Consider the following 26596-nt stretch of genomic DNA (forward strand, 5'->3'; position numbering starts at 1 on the left):
ACCCTAGTATATGGCACCCATGTACATAGGGCATAGGTACCCCAAAGGCCTCCCATGGGCTAAAGCATGTATTATGCCATCCATGAGAGGCCATGCACTATGGAACTAGAGGCCTGCCATTGCAGCCTGTGCAAGTTGGTGCATGCACTACTTACCTAAGATATAGGTTTACAATATCTAAGGGTCACTGCACTTAAAACCTATTGGTCACACGTCTAGCAGACCTTTACAATCCTGAGGGCAGGGTGCTTAGTTCTAAGTGAGAGGGTGCCACTGCATAAGCAGGACACCCCTGCAGCCTACAGAGTTCATTCTCCCGGGTTGTCAGTGAGTCAGCCATTTATGACATATAGAGTGGCAATAGGTGACCTCGTGATGACCAACTCTAAAACGGTGGAAACAAACCCTAACGTGTTTGGTGTCAAACATGTTTGAATCATACATCCACACAGGAATCGGTGTGGGAAGTATGATTCTACCCCTCAGAAGTGAATTTCGTTGGGGCCCGGATGTTCCCGGTACCAGCCTTTTAGTCATGGGCAGCACAAAATGGTTGCTGCCGGCGAGAGAAACATTTTTGCCCTCCTTCTGCTGAGCCAAGCTCAAGCAGGGAAAGGCATCCTGTGACAGGGAGGTGTGACCACCTCCCTGGCAGGATTTGTGTACTAGGGCTGGGTGGCTGCATTTGCCAGTGACCAAAAGTCTGCATGAGGGGTACATTTGGTGTCCCTGTGCAAAGTCCAGTTCAAACCAGTCCTGGGAGCCGTTGGCTTCTGCTCTGGTGCAAAACTGGACAAGGGATATGGGAGTAACCTCCCCACTGTCCAGACCCTTCCCTGGCAGGGTCCCCTGAATCTGTTCAATACTGTGGGTACAAAAGGGCCAACGAGGCTGTAGGACCCTAGATTCGACGTGGACAAGATTCTGAACCAGAAACCACTGAACTTCGACCGTCTGGACACTCTGGACTTTGCTGGACTTCGTTTGGGCCTGATTTCATCTACCTCTCAGTCTGAAGCATCGTCTGTGCCCATGCATCATACAGGATCTGTGCAGGACAACCAAAGATATCTCCCTTCGAGTGAAGAAGTCACTACCCTGCATTCACAGGCACTGCAACACTGCTGTCTGCTCTGCTGACCCTGAGCTCCTACATACTTCGAAGGCTTCAGTAACACAGGAGGTGGGTTTTTACGTCTGTTGAGGTCTGAGCTGCCTTCTCATCAAGTTTGAAGTCAGAATTCCTCGTGTGGACTGCAAAACCCGAACCCCTGTGCACCATGTACATTTGTAAGTGCATATGCTTGTTGACATTTTCCGAACAAGTGCATTGAGCTATGAATAGCCCCAACCTCTGGCACCATTTCCTACCAAGAACTCCAGCCTCCTTGCAATTAGTACTCTGTGGGCTGCTGTTTGTGAAATTGCTTGAGGGCCTCTCGCAACTACTGTGTCTCCAGCCTGTCGGTCCACTTGAGGGTCAACTTTGCTTTTCTTGGGCTCCCCTGGAGGTTCAGCCCTGCCTTGACTCCCCTTGCAGTGGACCTCGCTGATCTGAACCATACACTTCCTTGGCCTTCTGCGTGGGTTGCTGTTGCAGAGGCGTGTGGGTCTTGGGGTGCTCCCGTCAGACACAGACCCCTCAGCACTCAACATCCCTTGTCGGACAGCTTGTTTCCGGCTACTGATTGTCCTCGACATCTCCTAGTCCCCGTAGCTGCAGAATCAAGAATTCCATCAACGCACCTGAAGCACCCAACATCGGTGAGAATTTGTCTACTGAGCCCCTGGTCACTCCTGAGTGACCCAGACTCTGTCCCCTCTACTTTCAGGTACTCTTCAACACAAATCCACCTTTGTATTTCAACAGAAACTTTTCTTCCTTCCAGTAACAACTCTTCTTCGAAGTCCACCATTGGGTTCAACAGCAGTTTTTGACACCAATTGAGACCTATGCACCCGGCTTCCCTGGGATAGGTAACTTGGGTACCTCAGTATCGACGGGTGGGGTGGCATTTCAACCTCCTGACTTCTACACGGCTTCTTCAAAGTCCACTTGGGTCCTTCAACTCTAAAACTTAAACTGCAACCTTACCATAGAATTTGACGGAGCATGCAGTCATGTTCCCACACTGCACCGGTGCTCCGTGGGGTCCCTACTTACTCACCTTAGGTTGTAAGGTTTGTTTGGACTGGTACAAGGTGCCCACTTTAATACGCATACATGGGGGAGGCACCCTCAGACGCCAAAAGGGACCTCTACATAGAAGAAGATACAATGTCCAAAATATTATACTGTATAATATGTATTAATATGTCCTGAAGAAGGTGGGGTGAACAATCCTGAATACCACTTAAATGCTATATAAACAGATAATACACTTTTTGTTATAAGTGTTTTTCAATGTTTTCATAATATGAATGTCATTTAAGAAAATGTAATAATTTTGTGAGTAATAAATAGAAATGTATTATATTTTTTACATAAAATGTTGGACACATTTTTTTTATAATTCATGATTAAGGCCTTTTTTATTGTCTAGATGAGTGATGAGTGCATCTTCAAATCATTTTCATTAGCATTCTCATACTCCAGTAAAGTTGAAGCAAAAAAGGAAATCTGTCTCTAAAGCTATAAGGATATTGCAAGGCACTTAGGGAGTTCCATGACCATATAGAGGCTTGAGACTTCAGTCCGAAGGCCGATGTAGGGCCACAGAGCTCAAAGGTGACTTGCTATACCAATTTTAATTATATTTAGGTAGTATTGTGTTCCTTCTATGTGACATGCTTCAATATTTTATTTCTTTCATTTGTATAAAAATTGATTGTGGTTGCCTCAGATAAAGGTGCTGTTTATGTGTTGGGTAGACTTTTCTTTTTACCATTCATTTGTGCCACAAATTTCTTTTTTTGGGCTGCATTAGTGTGAGGGAAATTGCTCTGCTTCTATAACCTCCCTTCCTTCAATGATGCAACATAACATTTTATCAGTGCCGAAACTGTGGAAATAAATATACCAGCTGTGTACAGCTACCTGTTACCTTCTGAAATTAGGGGCGTGGCGAGAACGCTTAAGCACTTTATCTTGTTTTGCAGTGGTACCTTTGTTTTTTTAACTGTGTTTATTTGCATGAATTGAAGTAGCATCACAAGACTATATAGCATTTCAATTGAAAGCAACCCCTATGGGGAGTCATGCATGCGAGTGTGCCAATTAAGATGGCTTCCTCCTACTAATTCACTGTGGCGACCATCTTTTATTTATGATTTTGAATACAATTCAGGCTAGTCTTACCACTTGATTACATGGCTTTCCAGGCATGTAACTTCTGAGGCTAGTGGTTTTGAATAAAATTCAGGCTAGTCTTACCACTTGATTACATCTGTGCAGGCTTTCCGGGTATGTAACTTCTGAGGCTAGTGGTTCCTGTTATGAAGAGACTCCTCCATTGAGCCTTTCATCGCTGTTTCAATTCAGGTACTGCTGAGTTTCCCTGTCAGGAGGGCAGAGTCACTCTGTGGGAAATGGCACGGCTAAGGCCTGGTAACTCCAACAGTTGACTTTAGTTGCAGCACAGCCTTGTATTGCAAAGTCTTTATTTTTGTTTGCCTAATTCTTCAATTATTGTTGTGCTAGCCTTAAAATAATGTATTTCTTGCCATGGAATGAAAACATTTTCATTTGATACATAGCAAATGTAAACAAAATACTTCTCCTCCGCAAGTTAGGTCAAATGTTTGAAATCTAATGAACCTTCTTTATCCACAATACTTGACAAAATACAAGCAATTTACACTAACACAGATACTGCTGCTTCACAAATTAGAAATATATGCAAAGATATGGCTAATCTTTCGATTAAATAATCTGAAAATGCTATAAAAATTCTGGATAATAAAGCCAACATTTACAGTGTCATGCCCATTGCAGCAATAACAGTGCCAATGAGCAAACTATTACTTGACCTAGAAAATGGTAATCAACAGTACAACTTGTAAATATTTAACTTACCTGAAGATGTGGAAGATAATGACTGAAGGTTGTATTTGGAAACTGTATTACCTGCTCTTTTACATCTAAAATTTTCAGGACACTTTGAGATTGACAAGGTGCATAGAATTTCTTACCATCGCAGTCCAAGCTAGAACAAACTTCGTCAAATGATATTTAAAGTTCTGCGTCCTCATATCAAGTGCTAATATTGAAGGCGGCAAGAAAATTTTGTCTTTAATGGTTAATGGGAACAAAATCTTCATTCACGGAGACTTTGCCAAGGAGACAGTTAAAATCTACAAAGAGTTCACTGATCTTCAACCAAGACTGAGAAGCAATGGTTTCAAATTTGGCTTGTTTGAACCCTCTACTATGTGAATATGGAAAGATGTTTTCTCAAAGTCCTTTCTGTGTTCTGACGATTGCCATCTCTTCTTAGATCAGCATTCACAGCTCTCCATGGACACAAACGAGACTGATACTTGAGCACTATGCTTTAAATTTCTTTATCACTAGCCTAGTTAGCGGATATTTTATGAGGGCATTTAAGGCCAGGTCATTCTTGTCATGCACATGTGCGATTAAAAAGTACTATGTATGTTTCTGTTTTGTCTTTCTTGTGTTTGTCTGCATCTCTCCTTCTCTCCTTATCCTTTCAGTCTTCCTGGTTCTTTCTCTCTTTCTGTCTTCACTAGTCTCTGATGATGTCTAATATTTAAGGTATTACATTTGTTTTTTTTATGTTAATGGTTTACGACACCCTGTTAAGTGAACTAAAGTTTTAGATTATTTAGCTAGACATAAAGCTGACATATGTTTCACTCATGAAACCCATATAGATGATACTGTTAATTACATGAACAAAAAATGGGTTGGAATAATATTTATTTCTTCTCCTGCACTCAAGAGAAAAAATTAGCTGCTAATCTTTTTGGAAAACAATTACATCTTCAAATATTAAATAAATGCTCTGATTCCAACTGTCATTTTTTCATAGCTAAAATCTGAATTGATAATCCTGTTTTGCACCTGATTAATGTCTATGGTCCGACATATGATTGACCCCGATTATTGGTTTATGTATACATCAGAAGTGCTAAAATTGTGCAATGTTCCACTTTTTACTGGGGGTGCTTTAACCATATATGAGATTCGTTATTGGATAGAACTTCCCAAACGGAAAATCGCCCTTCAAAGGCTTACTTCACTCGCAAATCTTTTTTTAAACTACCAAATTGAAAGATATTTGGCATTTGCATCATCAAATGGACAAACAATTTGCTATATTTTCTAATCCTCATATTTTACTTGCCTAAAATGTATTTTCTATTATTATCTCGTCAATTAATACATTTTATTTTTAATCCTACTATGCAGAATATTTATATTTCTGATCATGCGCTGGCTTCACGCATTTTATGTTCTAACTCCTGTCAGCAATCTCAAGGTCTATGGTGCATAAATTCCAATGTTGTTCTTAATGAAAAAAACAAGCCAAAGATTTTATCTGCAACATATGATTATTTTTCTTTTTGGTTCTACTTCAATTATTAATCACTTGGATGCATTTTACGAATATGTTAGAGGATTGACAATATCTAATATGGCGCATAATATTAAATCAATTAACATTAGAATAAAAGAATTAGATAAGTAAATAGCTAAGCATGAATGTTTCTTTTTCACATCTAACCAGCTCAAATATAAGGAATAATTATAAAAACGTTGCTATTAATTAAATTCCATACTAAGCAATAGGGTGGACATGCAAATTTATAATACCAAAGCTACTGTTTGTTTTAATGCTAATAGATCTGCAAGATTGTTGCCAACTATCTTTTTATTAAGAAAGATAAAAATCTGGGCGCTGTTTCCGGGCGCAGTGGAAGCCGACAGTTTGATGTAGTACTCCAAGAGCTGCTGTGGGTCCTTCTGTGATAGAGACCCTCTCGTGTGCAGCGTCCCATTATGTACTACATGCCGGGGACAGCGAGCCTCATAGAGGACATAGACAAAAAACACTTGGTGCTCCTCCGAGATGGTAGAACTTTGATAGGATATTTGAGAAGCATCGATCAGTTTGCGAACCTGGTGCTACATCAGACAGTAGAGCGCATTCATGTTGGAAAGAAATATGGTGACATCCCTCGAGGCATATTTGTTGTAAGAGGAGAAAACGTTGGGGCATATTACCAAGCAATAGCTATAATTATCACTATTGCTTGGTTAGAGACAAAAATTTACCGCTGAGCTGCGGCGATTTTTACCGCAAATAAACCTTGGTATTACCAAGGTTTATCGCAAATGCGATAAAAATCGCCGCAATGCATGAATATCGCTGAAAAGTCAGCATATTCCTACACTATGGTAATTTGTAAGTGAACCTCACTTTCTACCAAACCGTCTCTTATGAATGAAAAACTTCTAGATTTTTTTTATTTCTGCTGCTTTAAAAGCAATTACTACCGATCGGAAAAATGCTGCATTACTATCAATTCATGCCTGGCAAGCATGGATAATGTTTAACAGAAGAGGAGATAACTTGACTTTTTCAGGCATCACCCAAAATGCTAATAATTATCGTTTATTTTGGAAGCCAATTGATGATTATATAGCTTTACAACTATAAATTAGTTTTATTTATAATGATTACATATGCATGTACAGGTATATTGGTTACATTTAGTAGCTCTATCAAATCTTATTATATTATTGATTATATTTTTTTGATTTTTCCTTACATTTTTCTTCTTAATACATGATTCTAGTAACTGTTTATTGGGTACTGTATTAATTCTTCCTTGATACTATCCTTCAGTATAAAGATTTTTATTAGCTCAGTAATTAAATTTTGATATAACTTTGTGTGCACCTTTTTCAGTGCTCTAATATGTATGGTCTTCTCATATAAATCTAAAAGATTTTATAAACTATTTTTAGCATAAAAACACACTTCAATGGAGCCCCTGTACCTTGCCCCGCACTATTCCGCTATATCTCTCTTATGTATGCACATATCTCCACCATTTATAGCACTTTAATGGTTCTATGGATGGAAGCTGGAATTTCCAAGAAGAAGAACCTAAATGTCTCACAGGATAGACTGCTATGGGAGAGCTCCCTACATCTTACCAAGTACAGCAGCTATGGGCCACATGTATGTAATGTTTTTAAGGTTGCAAATAACCTATATATAATTGGGTGTCAGGAAATTGCCCTCTATATGTGCAAATGGCTAAAAACCATGAAATAAAGGTATGAATATTTGGAAGCCTTTAATTCTCTGGATGGAGGAACAAAATAGACAAGATGTTGGCTAATGGAATGCAATTTGCTGTTAATGAGTAATTTAGGAATAACTGCTGAAACTTTGTGATAACCTTGGGGTAAAAGGGGGAGGGATTGTTTATGTGCAATGTAATACCAAGCTATAGGATTGACTATGATGAGCCTTTATAGCTGCATTATGATTTTTGTGTTCTATGCTTTCTCTTTTTGTTTTGTTTTTTCTCTTCCTTTTTCAAATACTGTACTGTAATGTGTCTGATTTCAATAAAAAAATATATATATTAAAGTTGCAAATAACCTGAGTCATGGAATCAGGCCATTTGAGAACGGAAAAAAAACTTTTCCTATGGACAAAACCCTATTTGATGTTCAGTAACCTATTACCAAATCACAAATAGGGTATGCAATTTGGTGTTAGGAATGGGCGTGTTTAGGGAGTCCTTTTCTAATACCGAATCGCAGCAGTATGTCAGAATGCGGTCACAAAATATTTGCATTTTACAATCTACTTCAAGTTGGTGGTAACCCTTCGCAAATCCTCTCCGTGAATGGTAGTACAAACATTTTTTCAGAGCAGTCAGTGGTCCCACTGTGGAACTGGACGCGGAGTTGCCGGAGTGCCACTGGTACAATGGAGGAGTTGATGTGTAGCTTCACCAGGGTTTTTTGAGACAACTTCTCTTGGTGAAATATTAAAGGCCAAGATCCTTTGCTCTGTGGCTGCCAATCAGTGTGTTGGCCTCTTGGTCGATAAGATGAAATGTCGTTTTGACTTCCTGATCTTCGGATCGTACAGGTACTGACATCTGTCCGGGAGGGGGGTAGAAGTGTCTGGCTCTTGTATGCGAAGATATTGGTGTAGGATGGCATTAGTTGAGGCTTAGGGCAGAGACATTTATATTGTTGCACCCCCATGATAATGATGGCTTTAACTTCTGATCCTGCCAATTGGACGCTTGAACTCCCTTCTGAATGAGATGTGGACGTCTCTCTTTACTCTTCTTCATCCAGGGACAAATCTTCTTGAAGAGGACTTTGTCTAGCTGGGGATTTCACCTCACCTGGGTGCATCATATTAGTAAAGGACAGCTGGCGCACCATTTACGATGGTGACAAGTTGTCTCTGCTTCCCTTGTTTCTGAGCTTCTTTCTGCAGATGGATGCAAAATTGGTCTGGATTAAGCAATTAGAGCAGAACGGCCTTGTGCTGGGCAGTCACTTATCAGGTGTTCTTCTCTGCTGCAGTACCCGCATCTCGATTTGGGTTGCTGGGGCCTTCTTCCTTTGGTCTTGTCTCCATGGCCTTTCATTCGGATGTTGTTACCTCATTCGGTTTTAATGCTTGCTGGCTTTTCCGGGGTCTGAGTGATAGCCAGGTTCATTTTGTTAGTTCAAGTCACAGACAGGTCATGTGATAGTGCTGGGATCAAAATGTTGTCGAGGCTGATGTTCTTTTCGAGCAGGATTAAGCTCCACAATGTTTTATTTCAGCATCCTTGTATCAGGTGGGCCCTGATTTCTTTGAGCTGGTCATTTTCTGTGCAGATGATTGCTAGTTCTCGTAGCCTTGCATAGAACGTTTTGATGGTTTTCCCCCTCTTGTTGGCCAACTTGGCATAGCTTGAACCTCTCTTCTCCTGCGCAATGGAGAAGCAGCGACCTCTTGACGGTACCGTCAGCCTCCCTCGTTGTGATAAAGGACTTCTTCAGCCGCCCAATCCATATCTTCACCGTGGGGATACAGTCGCTGGATCTGCTAACCTGCTGAACAATGACAGCACCCCTGTGAGGGAGTGTTGTTTGTGGCTGGCTGTTGAGGTTGGACTTCATCAGCCATGCTGGCTTGTGGTCAGGGCCTAATGGCAGTCTCTCGGGCCATGGCCCTGTGTCTCAAGGTGTTGTGTGATGTGTGGGCACTCTAGGTTTTGTGATGCTACAGCAGGTGGTATTCTGTTTATTATATTATTATTATTTTTTTCTTCATTTCCTCTTGTGTGCGCCAGTGTTTGTTTTCTGTACTGTTTATGGTTACTGATAGTATATATTATTATTTTTATCTTCTTGTAGGTGCCACTGTATGTTTTAGAGGTATGGAACAGTGGATGATCACTGGGAAGCCGCCTGTTCCGACCTTGCGGAAGTGTGGAATGGCTTTTTGGCGATAGACCGTGCTTGCTAGAATATTGGCAGCCCGTGGATGGTTTATTAAAAAGAAAACATCCCGAAATAGAAGTGTGTGCCAGAGACGACAGTGACATAATATGTGAAGTCCCAGCAAGTGGTAGATTGTGGTACAATTATAAGACGGAATTGTTCTTTAAAGGCTACACCCTTTTGCATTTGGGTAGCCTCCTCACCCGGAAGCAATTGGAAAATACGTACAAAGGAACAGGTGCAGCATATTCGTTATGCATTTATAAAAGCCCTAGTCCTGATGAGGCCCACAAGTTAAGGGGCTGAAACGTGTCGACAATCTTTGATATGGACACCCTATGAAATAATATTCAAGGACAAGTAATAATCAGCAGTAGTTAAAAGAATATGGATCAAATAAGGATCGCTCCAATACTGCTGTGATAAGGTGTACCTGTTGAATTAGCAATGCTCCTTAGATAATAGGCGATAGAGCATCTATTTAAGTAGTATGGGCTATTAGAAATAATGAACAAATGTTCAACCTATTATTTACAATGTTTTGTAGATATTTGTGTATGTGATGTTTGTTTTGTAAAGACTGTAATATATATGTTTATACTATGCAAAAGAAAGTGAAAAAAATGAAATACAAGATACTGTGAAAATACAATAAAGTTCCAAAAAGGAAGACATATCCGGTGAATATAATTCATTTATTGAGAGTACGGCGGGTAACAGACATATTAGACTTGTAGAGATTGACTCTAGAATAAGAAATAGGATCAGATAGGTAATTTATAAACCTGTTTGAGGATTGTTTGTGATTTAATTGGTCCCATAGCATCATAATTTTGCTTGTGCCTGTTCTGATCTGAGCAGCTGCAGGTGCTAGATATCGCCTGTCCAGGTACTCGAGGTGGAGGGAGCGCTGGGGTCATCCCGCCCTTGTCGCCAGTGTGGTGGTGAGGTGTGAGGGCACCTTATTAATTCCCTTAAATAAGACACACTCACACGTAGTGTGTGTGTCGGTCCAATTCCCTTTATTTAAAGCTTCTTTCCAGGAGTAGCCAGAGGATGTTGTGTATGTATATCTAGGTCTGCGCATAGCAGGACCGCTGACCTGCTACACCATGAGTAACTGAATATAGAAAGCTACAGTCCTTAAGATTCCCTCCGGTAAGTCATATGGATTGAGCTTTACTATGAAAAGCACATGGCTGATGATCTAGAATCTGCTTGGTAAACCTAAAAAAAAAAAAAAGCATCTCCCTTCAAAACGGAAAGAAAAGGTAGAGAGTTCATGAAACACAATAATTGGACGGATTAGTTGTTCTCAAGAAGCTATCTAAGTGTCTAACGTTTATAAGACATTGGCTAATGTAGTCAATAATAATCACATGATAAAAAAAATTAGCCCAGTAAGCACGTAGGCAGCTAGTTTTTAGGTCTAGTCTAGAGTCAGCTATATTTGTCTTTCCAGCAACATATATTAAAAAAAATCATAAGCAAAATATGCATACATGTATAAGTAAAACATACATATATATCTAATAGATATATCTCTATAGAGAGATATCTACATACATGTGTATAAGTAAAATATACATGCAGAAAGGGGCTTTGGATCAGCCCTTCATTCAATGGTTCAATGGTCAAGGCTGGTGAAGGAGGGGGCACAACGTCAGCGGTGCAGCACACTTTCGCCAAAGTCATTTCGGTCAACGCGGAGCATATTTTTCAATTACTCACAAGTGTTTTCCTATTCATTTTGGTACAGTCGGTTCCTGCACACGTGTTTCTGCATTGTTGACCAACTTCAACAGGAATGTGACCATCAAGTTGAGGGTTCTTTAAGTGCTACTTGTTTACCAGGCAGGCAAGTGCTTTATGCATTGATCTGCTCATCTGTCCTTCACAGTTTCCTTCCGCCCATCACTGCATTTAGCATCGGGCATTTTACACCATTCCTCAGCCGCCAGCTCTCTTCCTCTGTTGGTGACGTCATTGTGTCTATCAGACAGAGAGCTATTTGACTCAAATGTGTGGATATAACACATCTCGGGCCCGCTATCCATTCTTCATGACCTACACTCACCCAGTGATTTAAGATTCCAATGCCTTGCCCGACAGCAGAATAACAAAATAAAAAATCAACAGAAAGGCATGTTGATAAATGCATGTGAAATTGTCAACAAGCATTGTTTATTCCCGCCGGAGACGATGATGTCTGGGCTCCTGTGTGTGGTGTAGGGAACGATTATGTAGTATTAAGACGGACCACAATTACAAAAGGGCGCGCGCTGCTTGTTCATACGTGACTCATCACTGGTCGCAGAAGCACAAAGACTACTTTTAAGAAGTGACCGGAGTGCTGTGACGTTTCACCGCCCTGCTACGTGCAGTAGGTGAAGGATTATGTTTCAGGGTTTACATTAAAGTCACTAATACCATATTTTGTATTACTCTGACTCCTAAACTTCCGATGAGCACGTCAGCTGCAGTGAGTCACCCTTCTCACCATTGACTGGATTCATGAAATCCACACCCTATTCTTCAGGGCCCTAAAATGCTTAATATGAGGGCGAGTCAGGGACAGTTTTAAGACAAGGGCAAAGTGGTCTCTCGACCAGGGCCCCACCCTAAAAGGGGCGTCCATCAAACTTTCAGAAGAGCTTCCACATTTTCAAGAGCTAAAAAAAGAACAGGTTTGTTTACTTACTTTTTATTTTTAGCTTGACTAGGTGCTCTGGCCAGTCCAGTCCCTGCCTGAAAGAGAGACTTAAAGAAAATAGTAAAAATACCTATGTTATTCTGGTTTGATTCAGCAAGCTTGCGAATCTTTCATAGCGCATGGGCACAGCCGTGCTGCACTGGCCTTTGTCTATATTCATCAGGTGGAGACTCAGGAGTAGATTTAGAAACCCATCACGTAACGCAGCTAGACAACTTGATGCACTGCCTGAAAGGGAGAGGGCAAGAATGTGCCATATTTGCTGCATTCCTGCTCTTTCTCTGTGCTGGCACACTGAGGGCTCGATTCACAGAATGAACTTTAGACTCAATCCTAAACTTACTACTATTTTGGTATTCACAGAATGCACTTACTACTTTTGGCATTCACAGAATGAATTTACTACTTTTGGTATTCACAGAAGTTAGGATTTTGTCTTAAATTTGTCTTAAGACAAACTTAAGACAGACTTAAGACAGACTTAAGACAAACTTAAGACAGACTTAAGACAGACTGAAGACAAACTTAAGACAAAATCCTAACTTCTGTGAATACCAAAAGTAGTAAGTTCATTCTGTGAATACCAAAAGTAGTAAGTTCATTCTGTGAATACCAAAAGTAGTAAGTGCATTCTGTGAATGTCAAACGTAGTAAGTGCATTCTGTGAGTACCAAAAGTAGTAAGTGCATTCTGTGAATGCCAAAAGGAGTAAGTGCATTCTGTGAATACCAAAATAGTAGTAAGTTTAGGATTGAGTCTTAAGTTCATTCTATGAATCGGGCCCTGAGTGCCGCCTAGCACCAACCAAGGCGCCATAGTTCACGGGTGTCTGCATTACAGGCAGTATTGTTTTTGTGCAGGAAGGTAAACCTTACTGTACACAAATAATCCTTAGAGGCGTTTTTCCTCTTTCAATATGTGCTGTAAAATGCAGCACACATAGAAAGAGGAGAAATGATAAGAAATGAAGTAAATTCTCCTCGTTGCTACTCTGTTGTGAAGGCGAACAATTTTGACACATCCCCAGGTTTACTACTATTAGCAAAGCTGGAAATGTGCCGAAAAGCACAGATGAATGCATGGGAACACCCAAACCACCCATGTAATGCCTTCCTAGTGCAGACTAACACAAGGCAGCGGCTTGCGCTGTTTTTTTTAAATCTAGATTTACCAAGCCATCTAGGACTATGCTTTATGTGGCTTGACAAATCTGAATTAAGCCCCTGTGTTGCCTTGCCTCGCCTTGCAAGATGCAATGGAAATGCAAGCGCTTGATGCATCTGGCCCTTATTGTGCAGTTAAGATTGCCATGGTGGGGTTACTCTGTGATTGCATTTTCCTTTTGTGGCTATGTCCAGGTGGTATGATCACGGCTTGATACTTCATTGATGTCTAATAGTTACTGTAAGTGAATGTGTTTGACCTGTAGAGTTTGTTTTGATTTTACTCCTGAAATTATATAATCCATAGTCCAAAAAGTCATTGCCACACCTGCAGGCATAGAAACCATTTTGAACTGTGGTCTACTCTAGTGTCCACCGGGAATAGTATGTTTAAGGAAGTTTCGCATATTGTGTTAAAGAAAGACAAACTTGAGCAGAGGTACCAAAATAACCCTTCATAAAGCACTTCTATTTTGCAGCATGTGTGTGCCGTGCTACTGCATGTTTGTGTAAGCAGTTGTGTGCATGTGTCAGTGCTGCGTGCAAGAGTGCCCTTGTGAGAGAGCTAGTACTGATCTATATAATTGCAATGAAAAGTCTTCTTCACAAAAGAAAGAATACCCCGGCCTGGCATGATAAACTCCCAATTTCCTTTAGCACTGAACTTTTCAGAAATATAGTTTCTCACTGGGCACAGATAAAGGATATGAATTAAGAAGTAAAGTGACTAATTCATTTTTTCCCACTTTTTGCCATATATATATTACTCATCTTCACGTATCCAAGCAATCCTAATGTATTTTGTGATAGCAAACAGTAAAATATGTCATAGCCGCCACCAGTATCCGCGAGCCTGGTCTCACATGTACTCTGTATCATCATAACTGATACCACAGACACCAAATTACTAAATATCATTCATTCCGCATTTAGGAAACAAATCTCAATTTCTTACTCACCCATAGTGATGTTAGCAAAACCAAGCGTGAACATCCGTTCCTTGTGCTCGTTCAGCTGATGCTTGGACTCGGTTAATATTCCATTTGCCCAGAGGAGTAAATTTGTAAACACTGCATGAATCAAGCCGAACCTTTAAACACATGAGAGGATAAGTAAGTACGGAGGAGCACATGTGCATCTCCCAATTTATTTTAAAATTGATATAGCTGCACTATTCCATTTCCCTAAATGGGCATCACACATGTTGCTCTGTAAGGTAGAAAAAATATACATTGGTACAAAATTCAATTTTAACGTGAAGCATTACCTTCAGGGCAGCGAATTATAACCACCTTGCTACCTTGCTATCTAAAGAGGTACTCTCTCAACCATCTATGCCTGAAGAGATACCTCATCTGCCATTCCACTCAAAGCCCCAAAGCCTCACCCCCCCCTTCTTTCTTACCCCTTGCCGCCACCTTTATTACTTTTCATGTGCCTTTTACTTCACATTGAGAAATACCAGCCCAAAGCTCAAGTACCCTCCCCACTCCCCAGGCATCCTCTTCCATTGAAATGCAGCCCCTCCCACTGTGTCCTCCATTTCCCATATATGACTTATTCAAGTTCCCTTCTCTGTGTCCAAAGGATTCTGCGACAAGTCGTGCACCATCAGCGGAAGACGCTTATTTACTCTTTTTAGCTAGGTTTGTGCTTTACTTAGCACATATATTCACCACCAAAAACTGTGTTCCAGCATAAAGTGGCATACTGCAAGATAATGGAGAACACCTTCAGAATGTGTTAAGGGCCTCCTAAAATGAACTGTAACTGTTAGTTCTAAGCGCTCATTAAAGCTACAAGACAGCTACTGAAAAGATTTGGCCATCCTACCAGGCCGACTGTAGGACTGCCTCTGCTCCTCTGGTGGAGGACCACTCACCATATCTAGAGAGACCCCATACCTGCAAGGGCAACTCTACTGCGAATAGGGCATCTGTCACCCCCTCCCTTCATGGCAATTATATTTTCTGAGCAGGTACCGTGGTTAAAATGCCCGCTCAGTGAGCCTTTTGTTCAGAGAAAACAAACTCTCAAAGCGGGAATTTCCTTCAGTTGAGTAAAAAAAATGGCTTGACATTTAAGGAGCTTTTTGGCTGTGCATGGGAGCCAATAACCATTCTGACTGCTTGTTTCCTACACGCATTATATGGTGGACAGAAGCAGAGAAAATAAGCTATGGTAACCCCCCTCAATAGGTCAGAATGATCATTACTGTTCACCTGTGGTCTTGTGGAAGATGGATTTCTGGCTCAGGGTTTTAGCAGTTCAGCAGAACCAGTGGAGGCTCCTCCAGCAGTTAGCTATTAGTTTATTTGACTCAAAATAGTGTGAGGGAACAATGTTTTCGGTGAGGCAATAGGACTGCTGACTTACTGCACAACTCCACTCTGCTGAGCCTGATACAAGGCTCTTAGGGCCAGATGTATGACACATTTTACTTGTCTGTTTGCGGGCAGTAAGATGCCTTTTGCTATGTACAAACCCTATTTTGCGAGCCGTTAACCTATTGCCAACTCACAAAATAGGGTTTACGAGTCGCTATCAAGAAGGGACATGACAAGGGCATCCCTTCCTCAAAGCAAGTCACAGGGGGATGTACGATTGTTTTGTGACCGGAATGAGTTCGCAAAAAAAATCGCACTTTACCACCAACATCAAGTAGGTGGTAAGGTGGTCACAATTGGGGAAGGGTCCCCATGGTACCCCTTCTCCTTTGTGAATGGTATTGAAAATGTTTTTTAAGAGTAGGCAGTGGTCCCAAAGACCACGGACCACTGCCTACTCTTAAAAAATGAAACAGAAAGTGTTAGAACTGGGGGTCTCTAGTGGGCAGACGTAGGTACCACTGTCCAAATAGGGACCCTTGCTTCTAGTCAGGGTAAGGAGGAAATACTCTTAGATAACCCCTGCTCACCCGTTTGGTAGCTTGGCACAAGCAGTCAAGGTTTATCAAAGGCAATGTGTAAAGTATTTGTACCAACACTCACAGTAACACAGTGAAAACACCACAAACTGACTCCACAACAGTTTAGAAAAATAAAGGTATTTAATCTAAACTACACAAGACCAAAACGACAAAATCCAACATACACAGTTCAAGAATATGGTTGCAAAAGAGTTCTTAATGTTAGCGTTGAAATGATCCTCAGTTGAGTGAAAAGTTCACAGTTGCGTCACGTTTAGCCACAGTATCTTTGTTAGCGATAAAAAGTTCCAAGCACAGAAGCTGTAGCAGTGGAAAACAAGCGGTGCGTTTCTTCTGAGACCCTGGGGAGGCGTTAGCGACAGCCCCACTGCAGCAGCGGATGTGTTGCGACGAATCTGGTCTGTATGGGGAGGAAGGTGATGACTTGTATTGATTCCGGTGCGTAGGTTCCAAAGGGTGTTTTCTCCCACAAAGGCATGATGCGATGATTCTCGGGGGCTGCAAAGATCTCCGGGGCAACGATGCGCGGTCCAGCGGCAATCTTCCTCTCACAGCTCATCGATGCAATGGCTCTGTGACGATTCTCGCAGCGACGTGATGCGATGATCTCACCCAGCGGCGACAGGCTCTGTGACGATGTTCGCTGTGGCGGAAATCTTCCCGCTAACGAAGAGTGCGACGTCTTCAGGCAGCGGCGACAGGCGCTGCGACGATCTCGGTCTTCGTAGCGGCAGGAATTTTCTCGCTCTGCCGGGTTTGGGACAAAACTTGCAGAAAGTTCTTTAAAAGCGTGATTTCCAACTCCCCAACACAGGTATAACTCCCAGAGGCACCACAACTGGCCCAAGCACTCTAGGAAGGACAGAGCTCTCTCATCAGAGCCCAGGGAAGCTGGGAGTGAAGTCCTTTTGTTCTGGGGACTTAAAAACAGGGAGCCAGCTCTTCCCAGGCCCTTGGAGATTCCTTCAAGCAAGGGTACACAGCACAAAGCAAAGTCCTTCCCCTCTCCTTGGCAGCAGAGCAACTGCAGGTCAGTCCAGCATCACACAGCAAGACAGTCTTCCTTCTTCAGTCTTCCAGCTTTCTCCTTGGCAGAAGTTCCTCCTTGGTTCCAGGATGATCTAATTTTCTGTAGTCATGGGTCCTGTACTTATACCCCTAAAAGTCTTTGTTCCCTTTGTGCAGGAGGCCTCTGAGCCAGGTCTGAACCAGTTCTAGGTGTTCCTTGAGCACTTTGTTTTCCTGGCTTCTCCTTTCCTTTCAGAGTGAGGGGCAGGGTCGTCAGCCACCCAGCAGGAGGTGGAGGCAGCATTGTGGAAGGCAGGAACAGCCCTATTCAGGCCCAGGTGCTATCCCCTCCCACCACTCAAGACGCAGATGCAGTCATTCAGCCTAGGGCTGACCCAGCCAGCCTCCTAGGGGCTCCCCAGCCACTGTCACACTCAAACCAGACAGTCAATTCACAAACAGGCCAAGGCTCACAGAAAGGTCAGATAAGAGAACAGCTACTTTCTAAAAAGTGCTGTTCTCAAACACTGGATTTAAAAACAACCTTTCCTAAAAGATGTGTTATTAAATTCTGAGTTCTTGGATACCAGACTTTTACGCCCTATCTTGCTCCTATGGGAATATATGCTGGTAGCACTGTAGCCAGCATCCCCCATGATAGACTATGGGGCAAGATAGCCTTACAATAGTAAAAAACCGAAAATGGCTGTAATTCACTACCAGAGCATGTCACCTGCACAAGTACATGCTCTACCTTTCACATACTCTGCCCCCTGCCCAAGGGGGTAACTTGTGCCTTCCATGGGGATAACCAATGTGCACAGAAAGGTAAGGGTTAGGCCTGGTCAGTGGGGACACTGACCAGGAGGAAATGGCAGTTCACAGACTGCACACAGGCACTGTGGTGGCAGGCCTGAGACACCATTTTAGGGCAACTCATGTGGGTGGCACAATCAGTGCTGAAGGCACACCGAGTGCACTTTACTAGGGACTTCTTGGTGATACAAATATGCCAATCAACTATATCCAATCACAATAACAATTTACACAGGGAGCCCTTGCACTCTGACACTGTTCAGCAGTGGCAGAGTGCCCAAAGCATCTAAACCAGCAAACACAAAATCCAGCACAGCATCAAAAATACAGGAGGTAGAGGCAAAAAGATAGGGGGAAACCACGCCAAGGATGCCAGGTCTAACAGAAAGGATTCATTTTTCTTTTTGAAATGCTTCCTGTTTTCCTTTAGGGAAAATGTGCTGCATTTAAACAAAAAGTTGCTTTATTCAAAAGCAAACACAGACATGGTGTTCTGCTGTCCCCAGCAGGTCACCATCCCTGTGTTATTACCCATTCCCAATGGGTCGCAAATTGCGACCTGTCTCTTGAGTATTGATGCGGCTGGTCCCTTGCGACACATTTGGGAATCACTAATGCGTCTGAGTGCGAAACAGCAGAAGTTGGGACTTATGTTCCACCCTTGCAGGCATGCAATACCGAAAAAGGCTAAATTTAAAATATCATCTGCTGTAATACAAATGTTAATTCACAAATATGATGAGGAAAAGTTCAGATGACAAGAACACAAACACTACATGTGTAGGGGTAGCCCACCTGATAAATTCTCTGTCACTTTATGCTGAGCAAGCCTACTGTTACAAATCCATGTTTTGGTTGGCTGTGTTGTCAGAGCCAATTAGTGACAGAATAGACTGTAATTAGAAGCAGAATATTAAAGGATTAAAATATTAAAGTTGCTTGCTCATTGATTTCATGAACAGAGTTAAGCTATCCCTAAATAACTGGAAAATGGTTTCTTAGAAGAGCTTAATGTTTTGGAGTTTCACCAGACCCATTACTGCTCCCCAGATTTGGGACTCTCGTGCTGCATACTGGGTAATCTTTAAATTACTTCCTTTTCAAATCCAGGAATTATGGCGAGTACTGTCAAATGAGGGTGGCCAATATTTGGCTGTTTGGAAGGAGAGGGATGTTGAACGGTAAACTGTGAAATGAGAGCATCCTGAGTACCCTGAAGCATCTTGTCCTGTACCCTTGCATTTCTAAACGTGGAAAAACTTCCTGGCCTGTAAGGACGGAACCCACAGAAGACAGAAGGGATGGACGAGATGTATGTGCCAGTAAATGGCCCACATGGTGAGCAACTAATCATATGACATGATTCAGGTTCCAAGTAGAGCATCTAAGACCTTTATGTGCATCACCAATTATGCAAAATTAAAAATATATATAAACCAGCACTGACACTACCATTGGTGACGTGCATCGCAGCAAAGCCTCTGGGGTGTGTGTGTAAAATTTCCAAACCATGATTACAGCTCCATGCCAGAATATAGTTTTCAGAAATAGTAAATGACATAAATATTGTGTCCTAAAATCGTTCGCAAAAGTATAGTTCAGTTTGATGAAGATTTTGTGCTAACTTCAATGGAAAATACTATTGTAAATGATATTTAGGAGATGATATTTAAGTCTTACAATACTCTGGTACAGTCAGCCAAGGGATACATATCATGAATAGACCAATACTGGATGACTGTCTAATCAGCATGTACAAAAGGAGTATTTACTGGCTTTACAAGTTCCACAGCATGCCTGATCTCAAATACAAAGGAGTTGTCACGAGAGTCAAGAAGGCTGAGATCATGATCAGGCAAGAACAAAAAGCACGTGGTCAGGGAGTCCAAAGCAGCAACACCATGAGATGACACAGCAGAATTAATTAAGAGGATACTTCAAGTCACACTTCAACAAAGGAATCTATGAGTTAATGATCACAAACAGTCAATGTCTAAAAGACCAAGAACAACTACAACAGGCCAACCCACAATACTTCTTTGTATATATATAGGAGTTTGTCATGTGTCAAGAAATTTGAGACACCAAGAAAACCAAATAGAAGGAAACATAGCACTGTAGCAAGAGACTGGTCTACTGTTGACAAAGATCATTGGCAGACTCTTGACATTGAGCCATTCAGAAACTCGTGCAGAGAATTGTGTAAAGCGTTTTGTGATTTGTTTATGGTTCCTGGGCTTGGACTTGCAAAGGAGGCAATCCAAATGTGTTTCTACATTTCAACACCAGAGTTGAAAGACAATCTAAGTTTTACACTATTATTTATCAAAGAATTTGACAGATTACTCTAGTGATTCATTCAGTAAGTCAACCAATCGGATATGGCTTTCTCTTTGAGATGGATTGAGCTATTCTCTAAGAAAAGATGACGTGGTATTTAGTGAATTGTTGGAAGAGCAGAAACTTGGTCCTCACGCATGGCATCATGGCTCTATTCATATAGACCTCCACAGATGCATACATTCCCATCTAAAGCACTGCCGTCGAGTAGCATGCTACCCATCCCTAGAAGATATTTGTCACTGAGTTAGTGGAATGAAATGTAATAGAAATGCAACTAGAGTTGAATATGTCTTTTTTTGTCGCTCTCACGTTCCGCAATGTTCTCTTCATCTTTGTGAAACATGGAAAATCGTTTCTCTCTCAAGAACTAATATATACATGTATGTATATGTATGTCACACAGATATATATATAAAGTTAACAATGCTCTTCTCATGAAAGCAACATTAAAAAATAAAGTTTCCTGCTCAGTGCGAAGAAGCACTAAGGGCCTTATTTAGATCTCGGCAGATGGGTTACTCTGTCACAGATAACCTGTCTGCCGAAATATAAATTCCTTAGGATACAATGGGATTTAAATTTTGGCGGACAGGATATCCATCACCGCTGTGATGCAGTAACCTCCCGCTGAGATCTAAATCAGGCCTATTGTCACCTTTACTCGCTCTCCCCACCCAGCTGTAAGTCTGGGAGCAGAGGTCACAAAGCAAAGAAGTCTACCTCAGAACTGAGAACATAGGTGAGTAGATTGTAAAACCTGAACTGGGAGGTTATCTGAGTGTTCCAGGGTAAGTAACAGGTAACATAAATGCATTCAAGCTTTAATGCAATTACATAGTTAGGCTTCCTGTACAAATAGTGAGGAATCAAAGGAGGACACTGGGCCATCACATGGAATTGAGTAGAATGCAGGGCAACGGTGCCCTGCATGGGCATTAAGTGTTTTCTGTGACCTTTCTATGCCTTAATGTCTACCCATTCATAATATTTCACGTGGGCACACCGTTGATACAGTATTACTACATAACAGTACTGTATAGCTAGATGTGCACAGGTCACCCTCGAATAAGACCATAAACACTACTTCAGTGTGTAGCTGTAGGTGCATGACATATCAGCTGGAGGGGTGTTCCCCACCTTTTACTCTGCATGACCGCTGTACATTAGCATGCTACTGGAGGTATGTGGCCTGCCCTTCAATCAGCATGACTACATTACATTAATCAATGACTAGAAGTGCAGTGAACACAGCGTAACTACATTACATTACTGTATCACTAGATATTCATGGCATACCCTTCACCCAGCATGAACCCATTAAATGAATATAATGCCAGAGGCACATGGTGAAGCCTTCACCCAGCAGGACACCACTACAGATGTGCATGACTAGAGATGCCTAGTTCAGTCTGAAATAATCAGAATGAGTGTTTATCTAGGGGTGCAGTCCCTCCCGTTACTCAGCATGACCGCATTACTGAATGTGTAGATAAAAATGCTCAGCAGTGCACTATCACATGAGTGCACGACCGGAGGTGAATGGCCCACAATGCACTCAGCACAATGTGATCACAAGTGTGAACCTCATTTATGAAAAGTGTTGCATCGCGGGTTGAAAACAAAGATGCAACACTTTTCGTTGTGCCATCCTTGCGGCACCTTAGATGGGCTGTATTTACAGTACAGCACTCCATGTCGCAAGGATTGACCAAATATGTCAGGAGTCCTGATGTATCTGGTGGCGCAGTAATGACTTATTGCTAGAGTATGCGGCAAAACATGCACAAATCCAGCATTGTGTCATTTAACATGGGCGGGTCCCATGTAGAAGGGCCTGCATCCGTCCTTACGCCTACAATGAAGCAGGTGTAATAATTTGACACAGGTTTAATATAGTGCAGAGATTTACAAAGTGATGCATCTGCCTAGATACGTCTCTTTGTACATATAGCGCATTGTGGAGCATTTTTTACGCCATTGCAGCATCTCAAAAAGTGGAACAACAGCGGTGTAAGCCCTTCAGTGCCTGAGTATCTGGAGATGTAGTCCCTTCCATCACTCAGCATGATGCTATTACATGAGCGTGTAAAGATCACACCATCACATGAAATCACATGAATGCATAGTTAGAGGTCCATGGCCCACTTTTCACTGAGCATATCTGCATGTAATGAGTGCAAGGTACACTCTTCATCGAGCGGTGACGAGAAATGCACCTGGCCACTGTACAAATGGTGATGGAATTGGGAGTGGAAGTGGCCTCACGGCTGGAGCGGCTGACCTCGAAGCTGTGGGCTGACAAATCACATTGAGTGCGAGACTGCGCGCTTCCTACGACGAGAACCCGGAAACAAAATAACTTTTATTCTTCTCAGTCTACCATTCAAAACATTACATTCAAGACAGACGTGTTTTTTTCCAACCATTGCTACTGTGTAGCTCCAAATCACTAAGTGGGTCTTTTAGGGCGGGGGTTTCAATGGCCAGTGGTGCCTGCTAGGTTAACTTAAGCGTTGGTGGCTTTGTTGACAAAAGTTGTGCGTACCACTAAATCCACGCATCCTGTTTGTCTGCAGGCTTCTGTCTGTCTGTCAGCACCGTAATGCTCTCTGTGATGCATTTGGGATTACGCTAAATCCCGCAATGGATTTATTTGTTCTTTAATTTTGCTTGCCTGATATTTTGAACAGTGTTTTACTAATTCCTATGATTAGATTGCAGGCTAGCATTCAAGCAAGGTATTCTGCAATGAACGCTAATAACATGATAAACAGCTCCCACCACAGCACTGTGTTTTGGCAGGGAGATCAGGGGTCTGACATTGCAACGTGGGTGCTCGAATAATAAGAGTTTCATTAGTGCCTTTGTCACACTCATTTCAGCTGTGCCAGGTTCGGCCCCAGCGTTGGATGTAGGCTCTCACTGCAATGCGCAGCTAACTCTCAGTTCCATTAAGATTGGTAGCCACAATAGGGTGACCAGGCGTCCCCGTTTTCCCAGGACGGTCCCTGTTTTAAACCAGGAGTCCCAACAAATTTCAAGAAATTTAGCTCATATACCCGTTTTTGGAGAGGGTCGACTGAAAACGGTGGGAGGTGTTTTTTATGTTTTACAAAGCAGGGATAGTTAGCAGTTGTTTCAAGAAAGCAATTTAATTAACAGGCAAGCTACTGGGCCTAAAAATTGCATTTTATGTATGTTCTTACTGCCTGTTCTGTAATTCTCTGCTGAGGAGCGCCCTCATCGCTTGAAGTAAAATTGTAGTCCTTCTTCTATTTTTGTAAAATGTCCCCGTTTTTGACTTTAAAATTCTGGTCACCCTAAGCCACAAATGTATTCATACCTAGAGTAAAGGGGCGTTGCAGAACCCCTGCACAGCTCTTTTTTCTTGCCACAACAGTGACCTTACTGCGGAAAAATAGTAGAATAAAAATCCTGGGAAGTTGAATGCTTTTGTTTTCCATCTTTCCTGTAAGCATTTTATGTTGTGTCCTGTATAAAAAGATATGGTGTGGTCATGCTGCTTTTCTGATTCCCACCTGCTATATGTTCCATGAGCAAATTGAGGTTTGTTTGATTTCCTGCAAAACGAGTTTGCTGTGTGCTGGGTCAGAAACTAGTTTTTGGTTGAGTCTTATGCTTGCCTTTAATTCTTTGTATCTTTTCTCTTGTTATGATGCAGAATCCATGACCCAAAAGCTCTTGGTCAGGTGGTAATTTCATATAGCAGTGACAATGTCCAGACATTTCTAGCTCAATTAGAATTGGTGTCAACAGTGATTATTTTTATGGTCCTTTTGCTTCCTTAAATATAGTGACATGATGCTTACCCTGTTCTTTGACGCTTTCGCCTCTAAAATGGCTTACTGAACGTAGGCTCACGACCCTCTTTTTGGGTGGTACTGATTGTTTTTGGTCTCTCTAGTAGAATTTTGTTGGATAAAAGATTCTTATACTCTTTTATGACGACTTGTTAATTTTGTAGAACTGTTTTGATTGTTTTGCTGAGTGCAAGCAAGACTCTTTCTATTAAATATTCATTAAATATTTAATGAAATCATTAGGCTGGAATAAAATTTGTTGCAGCTGTAAAATATAGCATCTATTTAATATGTCTAGTAATTTTCTTGTTGCTTAATGGGGTTTCCAGTAAAGTGATAAACATTTTGGAATCTTGATGGTAGTCATAGTCATATTTTCCTCTAACTTCACAGTTTGTATCATTTGTGACTGCAGAAGGTAATATATCATGTAGTATTTAGAGATGGTGGGTGACTCTGTGAATTGGCCGTATTTCGATGGCACTTACTGCTGGGGTGATTTTGACCAAGGAAACTGGTCTTGACTTTTTTCATTTCTAGTAAGGCGTTCAAAGACCACATTACACCAGAAATGGACTTGGGTGGTGTAGTGGGACGAGTCAGTGCAGGAGTTGTGGTCTGCAAATGCTCTTTTAGACTTCTACATGCATTTAAGTCGAAATTGCCGGGTTAGGTCTTTTGCTTCCAGGATGATGCAGTGGATGTTTGATTGGTCTCTGGCGGAAGTACGAGTGGACGTTAAGCACAGAATGGATGAAATGTTCACCATTGAGGCTGATACTGGGTACCCACTGCATGGTTACTGTTGTTATGACTATTTATTGAGGAATTAGATTCTTGGTTTCTTAGTTGTGTTAATACTGGACTTCTGGGTTGTGGTGTAGTTGTTAGATGGTTTTATGGATCCGTTGTTAATTCCGTGTTAACAAAGTCTACAAGAGATTCTGAAGTTGATCCGTGGTAAGAAATTGGATTATGGGTTGAGGGAAAGAAACTCTTCTCAATCAGTAACCACAATCCTGGTCAGGGTGCAGTCACAAGCTAACCCTAAATTAACCTTTGCTCAACCTGTGGTAGCTTGGCACAGAAGCAGTTATGCCTAACATAGAGGCAATATGTAAAGTATTTATCTAGCACTTCAAGTAATAAAGGGAAACTCAACATAAGAAAAACCCCACACCAATTTAGAAAAAATAGGGTAAAATGTAATAAATAATTTAGCACCAGAAAAAAAACCATTCAGTAGAGCTGGACATAACAATTTGAAAAATGTAAGTAGAAACAGTGCTAAGAGGCATCTGGTCATGCCAGACCGAGACAAAGGTTCCATTCCAGCTAACTGTGCTCCATTTGTTATTAGACTAAAAGAGAATAATTGTAGGAATATAGCTCTGTATATGCTATACCAAAGAAAGGGATAGTGTGCACAGAGTCTAGTGGAAGTGTGGGCGAGCAGTAAGGATTCCTCAGAGGGTAGTGTTAAGCATTAATTTTACACATTCAGGCAGAAAATGAGTTTAAAAACTCAAAGACTGAACTCCAACCAATTGTTTTGTATAAAAACATTTCTTTGCTGTATTTTATTTCATTTTTAGAACCAAGCTAGACTTGGTTCAAGTAAGTAAAATTAGCGCTTTTCTGATAATACAGTTGAATGCAGTTGAATGTAGATACAGGTAGGTCAAATGTTTAGAAACAGTAGGAATTACATTTCAGTTACTTTTGCAATTTGTGATTATTCTTTAAATAATGTAGTGGTAGGTGGTGCACTGCAATAGTGAACAAAGTTTGTTGTGATCTATTCAGCTTTGGGTGCTCTCGAGGGTAATGTTTCTGTCAAAACACCATTTAATCGTGGAGAGTGGTAGTGAAGAAAATGCTAATACATCCCCTGGTGAGGCACTCCGTAGGTAATCATAGAAATGATTCAAAAAGTTGTAGTCCAAAATGTTGTTTTTTATTCAATAGTATTCATTTGAAATGTCTTTTAGATGATATTAACAGCATATCAATCCAATACGTGCTCTGGGTTCCATTACAAGAATGAGTATGAACTTCTCCAATGCATTTCGGGCGGGAAGCCCTTTGTTTTATGGTTTCCGTTCCTTCACCTGTTCCCCCACCGTTTATTTACGTCTGTCACACCATTCCATCATGGCCTCCCAGTCCCCGCCCTTAGTCCCCCCTCAGTTTCCGCAGCCTTTCAGTCCGTTTTCTATGCCCACCCTTTTCGAAACTCTACTTTTTTCGCTTCCCCGCCTACACCGGCACAGCAACAACATTGAACTCTGGTCTTGCAACAGCCGAACAGCGGTCCCCGCTACGTCCTGACATGAAGTAAGTTCGTGCCCTATCTCAATTACA

The 26596-nt window shown here is 41.6% G+C and overlaps 1 protein-coding gene across 2 annotated transcripts in view; it reads right to left on the reverse strand.

Moving 5' to 3' along the window:
• Positions 1 to 26596, reverse strand: part of OTOP1 (otopetrin 1) — a 141889-nt gene that overhangs the window by 35507 nt on the left and 79786 nt on the right. For both annotated transcript variants that reach the window (XM_086964532.1, XM_086964531.1), the window contains exon 5: positions 14275 to 14405. In XM_086964532.1, the coding sequence (XP_086820658.1) occupies positions 14275 to 14405 (131 nt within the window). The remainder of the gene's footprint in view (positions 1 to 14274; positions 14406 to 26596) is intronic.

Source organism: Lissotriton vulgaris, chromosome 3_2 (genome assembly GCF_964263255.1).
Source record: "Lissotriton vulgaris chromosome 3_2, aLisVul1.2, whole genome shotgun sequence".
In the NCBI taxonomy this organism is placed as follows: domain Eukaryota; kingdom Metazoa; phylum Chordata; class Amphibia; order Caudata; family Salamandridae; genus Lissotriton; species Lissotriton vulgaris.